The sequence below is a fragment of the Chaetodon auriga genome, chromosome 8 (genome assembly GCF_051107435.1).
Source record: "Chaetodon auriga isolate fChaAug3 chromosome 8, fChaAug3.hap1, whole genome shotgun sequence".
Classification (NCBI taxonomy): domain Eukaryota; kingdom Metazoa; phylum Chordata; class Actinopteri; order Chaetodontiformes; family Chaetodontidae; genus Chaetodon; species Chaetodon auriga.
In genome coordinates this window covers 3,701,710-3,715,394 of record NC_135081.1, presented here as the reverse complement: position 1 = coordinate 3,715,394, position 13,685 = coordinate 3,701,710, and the positions used below count along the sequence as shown (strand labels likewise).

At 40.7% G+C, this 13,685-nt stretch overlaps 1 protein-coding gene across 7 annotated transcripts in view; it reads left to right on the top strand.

The window, feature by feature from the left end:
* Positions 1–13,685, top strand: part of adgrb1a (adhesion G protein-coupled receptor B1a) — a 151,954-nt gene that overhangs the window by 89,685 nt on the left and 48,584 nt on the right. For all 7 annotated transcript variants that reach the window (XM_076737836.1, XM_076737832.1, XM_076737835.1 and 4 more), the window contains 3 exons: positions 5,541–5,616; positions 9,031–9,133; positions 9,247–9,290. In XM_076737836.1, the coding sequence (XP_076593951.1) occupies positions 5,541–5,616; positions 9,031–9,133; positions 9,247–9,290 (223 nt within the window). The remainder of the gene's footprint in view (positions 1–5,540; positions 5,617–9,030; positions 9,134–9,246; positions 9,291–13,685) is intronic.

Genomic DNA, 13,685 nt, shown 5'->3' with positions numbered 1-13,685 from the left:
AAATGCTGAAAACAATCATTAGCTGTTGCTTGTGTCTTACAAAAAAAAACAAACTTACTGTATGTTCCAGGACTGAGCCAATAATCTCTGCTCATAACACAACAAATATGTCAAACATAATGACAGTAGGTGTTCATATCTGGACAACAGTATGAATGTTGTGTGTGTGTGTTTACTCACTAGCCACTATATTAGGTACACCTGTACAGTCTAATGTAATCCAACTCAAGTGTTCTGTCATATGATGCCTTCAATGTTAAGTTTTTGTGGGACACAGTCACAGAGGTTATTTAAATCATATATTTCAGCAATGAAGGTAGATATGTGTTTTCATGAGTTGTGATTAAGAGCGGCACCAGCTGAGCTAGACTCCACTGCAGGCAGGTGCTAGGTACACAGTTTTCAGTAGCAGTGGGGTTATTTGTCAGTTTCGGCCATTAAAGACAGCCCTGTACTGCTAGCATGCTAATGAGGCCGTCACTCCTAATCAGGAGTCAACAGGAGCCAATCAGGAGCAATTAGAGACAATTTCCTCCCCAGCTGGGAGATGTGTCTCCACGGTGGCAATGTCACACCAGCAGCCAGCCCTCTTTATGCATACAGCATGGACGTGCTTACATGGATTAAAATGGCTCTCTGATGCCTTGTTTACACTGATTGATTGTTCCCTTCTCACATCTCTAGAAATGTTCCGAATTTTTTCTCAAAATGAAAAAAAAAAAAAAAGGCTTGCTCTGTAGGCAACAAAAGAACAGTGAGAAATGCGTTTTGTCTAATGTCTGTCAACATTAAATTGAACAGCACTCAGAGGTGAAAAGAAGAATGCGATTCGCCTCCTCTTTGCAGTGTGCAACAAAACAACAGTCACCTAAAATTAAACCCACAGAAAAAACAGAAACTGAGATTTTTTATTTGAAGTACACATATATAAAAACCATGTTAATAATTTGCTAAGATAAAAATAAAAATTGGGCGGCACGGTGGCGCAGCAGGTAGTGCGCGTGCCTCACAGCAAGAAGGTTCCTGGTTCGAACCCTGGGTCGGGCAGGGCCTTTCTGTTTGAAGTTTGCATGTTCTTCCCGTGGGTTCTCTCCGGGCACTCCGGCTTCCTCCCACAGACCAGAAACATGCTCATTAGGTTAATTAGTCTCTAAATTGTCCGTAGGTGTGAGTGTGACTGTGTGAGTTGTCTGTCTGTGTATGTAGCCCTGCGATCGGCTGGCGACCGGTTCAGGGTGTACCCCGCCTCTCTCCCATTGCTAGCTGCCAGCTCCCCGCAACCCCGAAATGGGATGCGCGGGTATAGAAGATGAATGAATGAAAAATAAAAATTCACCACATCATTGCCATTTTGTAGTGGCTGCAGGGCCCTCAGTGGCGATTTAGTTGCCAATGCTACGAGGCACATCATGAAAAATACAGTTTAACATAATAATCAGTCATCATAAACTTAACTCTTACAGGACCACACAGGCATGTTTACAAGCTGTAGTAAAAGCACAAATCATGCATGCTTTAGATTTTTGCCAACCATTTTCAAATGCATGCGGAACAGTTTTAGATTTTGGGCCAGTGCTTTCCCTCAATTTCTCAAAGGTACGGTATGATACTCTATAGGAGTAATTGTGGGTGTGCACGAGACAAAATGAGACCCACCCGTAGAAAACCAGCTGAATAGTGTTAACAGAGGTCTAAAACTCCACAGGGAAAAGTTAGAAATGTTAAAAAGTAGGACACACTAGAAATGTTTCTGAATAAGCAAGAAGCAGAAGTCACCGAGTACACCTTGCTTCACCAGATGTAGTGTTATATCACTTTCAGTGGAAGTGCGGAGAGGATAAAATCCAATAAACAGAGCATTATTTTGCATGCATATGTCATAATACAAGTCAAATTCATTTGGACATTGTGATTTCCATATTTTTAGTTTTAACTTCTCTCCTCACTTTGTTGCTGCTGCTTAAAGCCTCCATTAAAAGGTAGTGTGAGCAAAATACAGCAAAGGTTCATGTGCATGATCAAAATAATATCTGACAGAGTAGCAAGGCAAAAGTTAAATTTGTATGATGTTTATTCCATTCTTGGCAAGTGTGTTACTGTTAGGAGGTAATGGAGGATATTAGGTAAGCACAAGTGCACCCTCGCTGTTGAAGGGTTTCTAGCGCACTTCCTCTCACCGCTAACTGGTTGAGAAGAGCCCCCAATATGACAAACCCTCCTTGCCAACTGAGGTGTGTTGAAGCAGGAATTAGACTAAGCCACAGAATGGATTTCAGAGTTCATGCTTGTGTTATAAAATGAACTAAAGACCACATGCAAGTGCATAGTCACACTCAGTCACACTACAATATATTGTATGTAAACAAATATTCAGTACATACATCATGCAAACAAATGTACATGGACAGATACTTGGCTATGATCTGTTTCAGTTTCAGCACATAGACATATGACTTATTGAATCACTGGTTAAAATCCCTCCAGGCTTGTTCTTGTTGGGCACAGACAATCTGGCTGAGCATATTGGATGGGGCAGCCAAAGAGTGGATGAGCAGGACACATAATACTTCATCCCCCTCACACACTCATACACACATACACGTCTTGCTTGGTTCCCCCCTGATGCCCATGGGAGCTCAGCTGTTGCCTGGGAGCTACAGCCTCTGCCTGCTGCCTGGCACACTACTACGTGCTCTCAGGCTGCCATGTAGTGTGCTGGAGCAGAAGCGCTGGATGTCTTCAGATGGCCCGGCAGATGGAGTTGTGTTTTTTTCGCCTTTGACACTGCAGTCAGAAAGTGAAGTCTTTGCCTCGCCCCAGGCCTGTCTATGCCTTCATGTAGTCCAGCAGTCAAGTTTTGAAAAATTTCTTTCGATGCTGGCACTATTCTGTTGTCCTTTAACTGCAGCAGGGGGAGCTCACCCACAGAGAGCTGCATCCAGATCCAGATAAGTATTCACATTAGCTCAGGTTGCAGCCTGATCGTTTTAGAAGGCTGTGTGTACGCTGCTGCAGAGGGAAAAAGTTCCTGTGCACGTAAGGCTGTGAGGGGATGTGGGGGGGCTCAAATGGCCTCAAATTAAAAAAAAACAAAAAAACAACAACTACATTTACTCACTCTCTTTAGAAAGTGTTTCAGGTTACTCTTGAGACTCCGGGCCTGCAGGTCATCACAGCGTTAATTGCTCTGCCCGTCTATGTACACAACTGCTACATTTAAGTTTAAAATTGTGCTAAACATCATTGGGAAGCTCACATTTTTTTGTTTCAACTGATGCAAACCTTTTCAAGACACAATCAACTCACAGTGAAGTCTCATAGTAATTCACCAATTAATAACACGTGAAAACGGTTTTGTTACATTGGCAAAACAAAAACTAGGATCTGCTGCTTTAGTGGATAATTTACATTTAAAGCAAGGAATCCAGTGCAAATAGAGATATTACACAGGGTTTGAAAGTGTTACATTTCAAGAGACTAAAACTATGCATGTGCTCCAAATGGTTCAAGAACAGTTTATTTATTTAGCATACTTATTTAATTTACTTTGGTTATGCCTTGGGCAGTTGTTTTAGGCTGATTTCACAGTACTATAATGCAGATCATGAACATGTAACCATGGTGAGCCAATGAAACACTGTACCCTGATATTCATCATCCTGAAGTAGGGCTTACTATGTCTGTAATATCAGACTGTTTACTGACAGTCAGTTCATTGGACTTAAAACAAGGTATTTTCCATTGGATCCTAATGTCTTTGGTGACCTCTGATCTTTCTTGTGCTGACACTATACACCAGTGGGACCAGCAGAGTTCAAAGTTAACCTCCTTAAATCACACCCCATTTTTCACACTATCAAACTATCAGCAATAGCCATTAATTGTATTTTCATTCTGTAATTGTCTGGCTGTCGTGATGTTATGTTCCACTGCAAAAGGGAATCACAGGGAGAGATGCACACATGCACGCGACGTGAGGCAGACGACAACAGTTAGTGTTGGTGTACTTATATCATGAGTTCAGTACTAACATGCAGCATTGCATTGTTGACTGTCCTCATCAGTTTTCATTCTGAATCCTCCTGGGCCACAGTATATTTGACTGTGCTGTTAACTAATACTCAAGTTTCCCACTAGCAGCTCAAACTGTATTTGCTGGCCCTTGCAGTTGATACATGTGGGGCTTTAGCCTGGTGTTATAAGAATTACATTCATATTTGATGATTCTGCAGGTCAACATTTAAATCCAGTGGCACACTCAGTGCCAGTGTTTTGTGCCAATGCAGTATTGGGTATTGGCACAGGTTTTGTGCCATTTATATACAGAGAAAATGCTGAATATGCTCCAAAATGGATGTGAGCACTGGACATTGATGCTGCTGTTTTTACTACATTATGTGTTTGCATACAGAGGTGTGTTCACCCATGTTTGTCAGCATATATGGTCCACAAATATGTGTTCCACTCAGCCAATACTTTTTGGGCTGCATACAGATGATCCTCTCAAACATGAACAGATGACAAATTTGACCCTGCAGACCCTTGTGGCCATGCAGCAGTCTGTAGCTTCAGAGTCTAGTGTAGGAGACCAGAGTTTTTTCTTTGTTTTTACCATAATCATTTCTAAACCTCATGTTTTATATGCCTAAACTTCACCATATATCAATGTGACTGTTTAGTTTCCTATAACCATATCTTAACCATTTTATCTCCTACAACCATATTCTCTCTCTGACCCTAACCATACCATGGACTCTGGAACTTGTATTGCAAAAAAAAAAAAAAAAAAAAAAAGAACTCACTCTTGTACCACCTGCAACCACCAAATATGCCAGGACTGAATTTGAAAGGATTTTAAATGGTGTCTTTATTTTGGATAGTGTTGCTGCGTGCACACCACAGGGATTCTGAAATGTCATCAACCATCAAGTAAAGACACATTAGAGCAAGGCAAGGCTCGTAAGGCCCATATAGGATTGTTTAAAAATAGTTGTGGTTGTCATTAATGTTGGTAATTTGGGATAATATGATATGATATGAAAGTTGGACCATAGTTCGACAAGCACTTCTAGACACTCAGATACTTTTCTTTAGTTTCCTTACTCCTCCACTGCTGGAACGGAATTTGTTTTGGTTTGTTTTTTTTTCCGAGGGTGAGGACAGTGTCACGCTGTGCTGTTACTGTCTGCCTATCTGGAGATTATGAAAATTAGCAGTGTCAGTTGTGTGTGAATGTGTCTCTGTGTGTGTGAAAGAGAGAGAGAGAGAAAGTGTGTGTGTGTGTGTGTGTGTGTGTGTGTGTGTGTGTGTGTGTGTGTGTGTGACTGTAAAGCATTGTAAGAGACAGCGTTTATAGCTGACTAGTCATGTAGGCCAGATCCAGTGTAAAGAGCTCTTGGGGACTGGAGGAGTGGAGGCAGCATGGCTGACCTGCATTCTCCTCTATAGCAGGCCACAGTACTAACAGAGACTGAACCATTCAGTCTCTCATCTAAACACTCCTCTCTCTGTGTGTGTACCTCTGTTTCTTCCTAACACAGATTCCGATGAGTCCTCAACGTTTGTCACTGGCATCGTTTTGTACAGAAACCTGGGCAGCATTCTGACTCTGCAGAGGTAAGACCCCTGACTGCTTCACGATTAGAATTTAAGGATTAGAAACGATGTTGATTGTTAACCAGGTTTCCCTTTGACCCTGAAACTCCATCGATATCAGGGTTCCCTCTGCTCATGAAACTCCATGTCAAGGGATTTTAGAAAAGTGTTTTCAGACAAGGAAGACAAGGAATTTGATAAATGAATTTACAAGAATGTAATTAAATATTTTACGGTGTGGTTCAGGTAACTCATTCAGAACTACGTTATAGAAATGTAACGGAAGTGATCTGACTTTTTGTTCAAGGATTGTTGGCCATTAGTGCTACAACAGCAGACACCAGAAGAACTTTGAAGGAATATTGCAAAATGTATTCTACAGCTTCGATTAAGGAAGAAACGTCTTAAGATTGGCTCACTTTCTTTTTCTGTAGCTCTCAATGAATGCAGTTGGTTCAGTTCTCATGAAGAATTGACTGAGCAGAGTATGACAGTTTGAGAAAAAAATAGTAGTGTAAGCAGAGCTTGAATTAAGATGATTGTGCCAAAACATCAAGAATTACTTTCACACTCACTATGTATGTATTTGTTTCAGATTACAATTGTTTAATAGGAATATACCAGAATGTACTTCTCAGTGATGTTTTTGTTTGTTGTTTTGGTGTTGGGAACTTTGACTGTGTGTAACTGTAATGTATAAGAAGTAGCTTGTAGCTTGATTCATATAGCAACATCCTAATGTTTTTTATCCATGCTACTGGCATGGCTCTCAGTCCTTCACTTTGGTCCAATAACTACGGGATGGATTGCCATGAAGCTTTGTACAGATGTTCATGGTTCCTGAGGATGAACCTTGCTGATGATGTCGACCGCTGCACAGAGCTGCTAGTGTGGCTGTAGACTTTAGCTTTGCTGTCAGAGATGTCCAAGATGATTACTGGTTGTGTTCTCAAGTTGAAACAGAGTTTAATATTTATCTATAGAGATGCTTGAGAGACAGGTGGAGAAACTGAGAGACAGATGGACAAACAGACAGTCCTCCAAACTAATCAGAAAAATATTTTGCTTGTAATTACCTTCCAAGTGCCCCTATGAGACAAACATCAGTGTTTGTCAGTGCCTTCCATTAGTGTTAGTGTCTCATCAGCCACTGCTATGTTTAAGGCCCGGAAAGCCGAAAGCAAAAGTTAGACTTTGTAAGTGAAAATCCTGATCATGGTTGAAAGAAACAAACACTCATTACTGTTAAGAAAGGGGATGTAAATGTAACCTCATACATCTACTGTGACCTCAGTTCCACCTGTTCTGCCTTTGCATGTGAAACTCATTCCACACAGCCATGCTTTTCAGTTATATCAGCTGCTAGGTATCTTGAAATTATCTACTGAGTTGGCTAAGAATTTGTCCAGTCAGAGACAGTCCTTGACACTTGACTGAAAGGCAGCATTATCAATCCAGGATGTAGGAGGATTCTTAGAGAACACAATTACTCCAGCTGATCCAATGAGAATGACTTTGGGGATCTTGTTGATGGAAAAACACCCAGTTGGTTTAACAGTGTGAAAGTGCTTTAGTCACATAGATCACATGCTGATTGACAACAATGATAATACAATGTTGGAATGCTTACCACGTCCTTTATTAAATCAGCTACACATCGAAACAGTGATGCTGTGGAACAGTTAAACAATATTCCAGGTTCTACTACAAAACTGTTCTGGGTCTTACGGATCATCGTGGCAGAGTAAGGGCATTTTACATCAGTGCTGCAGTGAATGTTTCCAGTTAGTGAAAACAAGGATTTAATGCAGAAACAGCAGCACACTCGCAGTGGGTGGCCTCATGTATGTCTTTTATCTCCGTGAGTAAAGGGATTTCTTGGAGGAAGTTGCTGTTACTGCTTGCATGATGATTAACATACATTTTAACACAGCAGTGTACATGTAGCTCTGTGTAATTATGTGTGTCTGTGTGTGTGTGTGTGCGCGTACTGGAATGCATGCATGCTTTTGCGAGTGACAGCCTGTTATCTGTGGCTGTGGTTGCAGTGGTAAGGAGCTCTCCATTATGATAATGTGGTAAAAGCACATATTGAACTGGTAACATACAGAAAGCAGACCCTCTCTCTCTGCAGTCCTCCCACATGTTTGTTCCAAGTCTTTGGATTGCTGGTGCTCTCTAGATTTTTCAGCTCGTCTTCACTCCTTTCTTTCCTTTTCATCCTTGTCTTCTTTTCTGCTCTTGATTCCCCCCTTAAGGAAAAGGAGATGAGTTTGAGGCAAGAGACTACATGACACAAATATTTAAGTTGACTGATTATGTTTTGGAATGGTGCGAGGGCGACTGTGCACAGAGGACACAGTGATGGTGTGAGATACTGGAAAACAGAGCATGGGCTGTTGAACATGTTTGGCTGACTGGAAGCATTCAGTGTCAGTACTTCCAGTAGCAATTCACTTTTTTCTGATTGTCTCATTTCACATGATTGATAGTACCTATGAAAAGCAGAAATTGCAATGCATACTAAACAGGCAGGGAGAATGTAAAATACAATACCCTCAAAATTTCTTAAGATGAGTTACTGAAAAACAATGTGGACTGCTTCAGATGCTAGAAAAAAGCTTCAGACTGCTTAGGGTTTACTTAGCAGGTAGGATAATATGTTTGCTCTGAAGCAGAGAACAAAGATTCTGAGGAGTTACGTATTTTATCTCTGATTAAGCGATTGAGACTCATGTGAAATTTTGTACATACACTCACGGTCCCAGGTGGATGATTCCGAATGGTCAGGGTTCTCCCCTGACTTTCCTCTTTTTCACCAAGAAATAGTTTTGATTCAAATTTCTCAACAACTGTTAAATGGATTGCTATTAAAGTTGGTGTGAATACTCATGGTGCCTAGAGGACGAGTCCTTATGACTTTGGTGATTTCAGCATGTCAAAGTTATCATGTAACATATCCTACTGATCTATGAAATGGATCAGCACAACTTTTTCTACAGACATGTATGGTTCCCAAATTGCATTGTAATGATTTTGATCCTCTATCTTTTGAACTAATGCCATTGGCAGGTTGACAGTTTTGCCTTAGAGTCAAATGTTTCAACAATTATTGGTTGGGTTGCATTAAAACTTGGCACACTCATGGTCCTCACATGATTTAGTGATTACCAGCAGGTCAAATGTTTAGCTTATCTAGTGAAGCATCTTCTGGATTGATCAGTAAATTGCAACAGATATTCATGATTCACTGACAAAATGGTGGAGCCTCTGACTTGTTGACATGTATTTTTTAGTCTTTTTTTTTTATTTATTATTACTGCAAATGAAAGAAGATGGTGAAACAATGCATCTGCTAAACATTAGCATTGTGTTAGTATTGTCATGGTGAGCTTATGCTAGCATTAGCCACAGATGTTGTCTTTCTCCCTCCAGAAACAGCACAGTCCTCAACTCGAAGGTTTTGTCAGTGACCATCAAGCCCACCCCTGCTTCCCTCTCTGCTCCAATTGTAGTTGAGTTCTCTCACCTGTACAACGTGAGTGACTTTTTTCACATAGCACATTGAGAAATCAAGCTGTTGTGATATTAAGTTGTATTACTGGTTCTCTTTTATGGTGACCATGTGTTTTTTTTATGTTCATCCAATAGGGCACGACCAACCAGACCTGCATATCCTGGGACGAGAGCGACAGGTAAGGTTCACTGCGTTGTTTATCTGTCATCTCGCACGCTAACCTGCTAATGTGTGGTTTGATTCATATGACTTGTTGTAAGCTGATCCAAGATACTATTGATTGTATTGTGGATTTTTGGAGCTTGCCCCATACAAGGAACTCAGGATATTTCAGCCTCTGTACATGTTTTGTTTATCTCTGCGTAAAAAACCAGAATGGAAATGCTGGACCTGGAGTTTTTAATGCTTGGGTAAGGTAGAAAAGTTGGAAACAGGCTTAGCAAAGAAATTATGATGTCGTGAAACTTCCAGTCCACTGAAGAGATGAAAACATCAGCTCTGGAGCAATAAGGGAAACTGTTCCTCAAATAAACACATGAATCAAACTTAAATGTCATATTTCCATGATGTTTTCAGATCTTGTATGTAACATTTACCTACCAGTGGATGGCAACACGAATTAATCTTCATTGTCCTTTCCTTTCATTTCTGGAAAGTCAGGTAAAAATTGTGCTAAACTTGGATGTCAATTGGCGTCAAACTTCTGTTTTTTAATTAATTAATTATTTATTTATTTTATTTTAGGGTTAAAATACATTATCTGTTCAAATAGTTTCATATGAGGTCACTACCTTCTCACAGTCAAAGTGCATCATTCTGCCAAGGTGAACTGGCACTGACTGGTCCAGATCCCGTTTTTCCAATTATTCAGCAGCATACTGGCAAACCCACATCTAGCCTACAGCACATAAGGTAGTTCCTGGTACTCCAGGTGGATGTTTTAGAGACACCCTGAAAGTTCCATGGCCAGCCACAGTGCTTTTTATTTTGACAAAGTCAGTCCACTGCTCCCCAGTGAAAGGTGCTGAGTGTGTTGGACAGCTCCGTAGCTGTTGTCTGGGGAAACGCTAACCCCACGCTATCACTGCTACAACACTGATGCAGTATGTGGAAAATTAAAAGTGTCGCTCATAGCTTACCTCCCCCTCCCAGCCCACGCACACACATCAACATGTACGATAGAGAGCAGTTCAGAGTCTACTGAGAGAGAGAGAGCGTGGCATGTGAGACAGGATAGAAACGGAGTTAAAAAATACATATTCAACAGTTCAGTTTTACTGCCTCTGTGGCAACATTCAAAGTACTGCTCATTTGCTCCTTGCTCTTAAGTGTCCTATTTGTTTAAGACAAGAAAATAGTGTGAGCATGTTAGAGCGTGAGCACTGAGTGAGAGAAAGAGAGAGGGTGAAAGAAAGAGGCAAACATTTCGCAGCCTTATTGCAATTCAGGTTTGGACATTTGCATTTAGATGGGTACGAACATTTGTGTTACAGAGACGAAGAGCAGAACATTCATGGCCTCAGTCAAGGGATTAAAAGAAGTTTGGCTTGGCACATATAGACTCGGAGCAAGACAAAGAGTGGAACATAGAGGCAGAGGTGATTGGGGAAAATAAAGAAAAATTGAAAAGGTGTTAATAAGACAGGCAGCTGTAACAATGAAAACGTAGAAATGTGAGTTGAGACAATTCCTTCAGTCATCCATACTTTTTGCTACCAGCCGTGTGAACTACCATAAACTCTTAAATAGACGCTTTTTGCACCTGAACTGCAGATAGAACCAGGCCTGTTTGAAGGCTTATCTTAAAAGATTACTGTTTCTTTTACTAAATAATTGCAGTTGGTTCTGCTCTGCTGTTTTTTTCCATCCAATCTTGGAACCCATCAGCCACTGTCTGATGCCAATTTAGCTTCTGGGGGCAACAGCCAATGTCTCAGACCCTTCAGGTGACGCCAGTGGATGTCTGGATATTTGATAACAGATATCTGGGCCAAGTCTTCCTCTGCGCTGTGGTCATTGTTACAGCCCGATTAGCAACTTGTTTTTGGTCCAGATGACATTCGGCTAATCTCTGAAAAACTCATATCAGCATATGAATGCAGATAAATTTTAAAAAGCGAATAAGAAATTAAATCATCATCAGGTAATAGCCGATGGGTTAAGAGATTACATTTTGGCCAATGCGTTCCACCTCTTTTCCTCTCCACACAGACTGTTTACATTCATGCAACCAAAGCCTGCTCAAACATGGTTGGTCAATGCTACTTGGACTTATTAAGGTACTACGAATGGAAACCAGAATGCTTCCACACCAAACTCTTGTCCCTTGCCTACAGATTCTGCACTCATATGTAGATATCTGTTTATAGAGATTACTATCCATTAAAAGTTCGCACTGCCTGCACAGATATTTCACATTAACAGCTGTCTAGTGCAATGGTTCCCAAATGTTTTTTGACCACCCGTTTAAAGCAAATTTTCATTTTACTTTAAATGGCAGCCAGAGCCACCCACTCCCTCATATTACATACATAGTTAAGTTAAATTAAGTTAAAATTCATAGGAAATTAACAATGAATAAAGTTAAATACATTAATATGTTAATTGTATTTCTTTTATTTTCTTCAAACATTAAAAGGTTTTATAATTAAAGTGCACAAGGACAAACAAACTCAGCAAAACAAACCAGACTGCACACATTGTGATGGGACATGTGAGCCTGCTGTCGATGTGGGGACAGTCCACAGGTCTGACAGCTGTGAATACCAGGGATGAGAGAGCCACATTACCCATACAGCTTATGATACTGGGAAAGTGCAATACCCCGGTGAATGTGCTATTGACAATGATGGATATGCTTTCTACAAGCAGCCAAAACCTGTCTGTTAAACCATTGGCCAAGTAGTGTTGAGTCAGATATTAGTTTCGTCGGCCAGCTCAGATTAAGTCCTGTCAGACTGTGTTCTTTGAGCTCTGTTTACTGTGTCAAATCTTCCTATTGATTTCTCTGGCCATCACTATCTTCTGACTTTTACACTTTTGGAAAATTCCTGAGCCACAGATTGCATTGTGTGCCATATTATTGAAGCCATGGTCATTATTTTAAATAACAGCTTTAATCTGACAGTTTATGGTATTTTTGTTTTGTCTTTTTGATAATGTTGACCATGGTCACCTCTGGGATGACACCACCATCAGCAAGCATGAGAAACAACATAATAAGAGAGACAATGACAGAAACATAGCAAGAACGAAGAGTCTAATCTCTTTAAGTATGGGTGTGGGATTGGGGGGTTGAGGCTAGGTGGAGACGTGTTCTATGCAAAATTAAAATCCATCATGGACAACAGCTATGATTAATGAGTTAATATTTAGCAGAGAAATTGGAATCTGAGGAGGCGTCCTTGTCATGTTGATAAGAGCTGTGAAACAGCCTGGGCCTTCACTTGCACCACGCTTTAATCTCCTGAAATCAATAACAAGAACATCAGCAGCTTCTTGCTGTCTTTCTCACTCTCACTCACACACACATTATTACTTTGTTTTGTTTACAGTATGTCTTGCCTGATGTACTATAAATACTTGAACTGAATGTGATTTGGCATCAGACTGCTGTTGCCCTGAACAGCGAGAGGGCTGTGTAATATCTGACACTTCCAGCACTTTTATAGGACTACATGTGTTTGGTAGATTGTCCTGTTGGGCAACTTCCCCAGTAGGCTACATGGTAGGTCATTAGAAAGAGTTCTCATACGAATCATCGGGCCATTTTATGCCTCTGTAAGGAGGAAGAGGGGGATTGGAACGTGCAAGTATAAATCCTCTGCAGCACACTCACCAGGCACACTGCAGTTCATGGTCAGTGCCAGCAGGTCCCCCCTTCATGCTTAACATTTAAACACTCTGTTCTAAATTATATGAAGTGAAGGTGGTGCACAATGAGATGCTGCACAGCTGCATAGTGATATCCTTTTCTTTAATGGACCCTGTTATTGAGAATTAGATTTTAAACTAAAGTCACATGTTGTTGGTGTGCTGTCATCGCTGGCTTTCAAGCAAGGCTGAAAAAAATGTTTTGCAGATGTGGATCATCTGTTGTACTCGTCTTGCCAATTCAGTATGATGATAAAGAAACAGTTGTGTAATACAAAAAATAATAATTTGTGCACAAATCTATTCATCACTAATATCTGGAGATTAGCCCTGAATGATTTTTGACCAAAAAACTAGTCAAGTCTGTGGATTATATATTCATTTTGCCACTTCTTCTCACACGCCACTGTCAGTGCTGCTCACACACAACAGCCCTGCAACATCGCATAAATTCTGCCAGCAGTCAAAGCAGGCCAGTTACTTTAAAAACCTAAGATTTAGGTGGCTCTGTGCACATAACAGAACATAAGTACAACTTTTATGACTTCAGTCAGTGCAGAGCAGGTCAAAAGATCCTTTCAGACTGAATCAGAGGAGAGAGGTATTTGTGCGTAGGCTAGACATTGTTTACCAGACTGCAGTCGCTAACTACCCCCCTTTCTGATCATACAAATCAACCTTGCTGTCTCAGTTAGTTTAC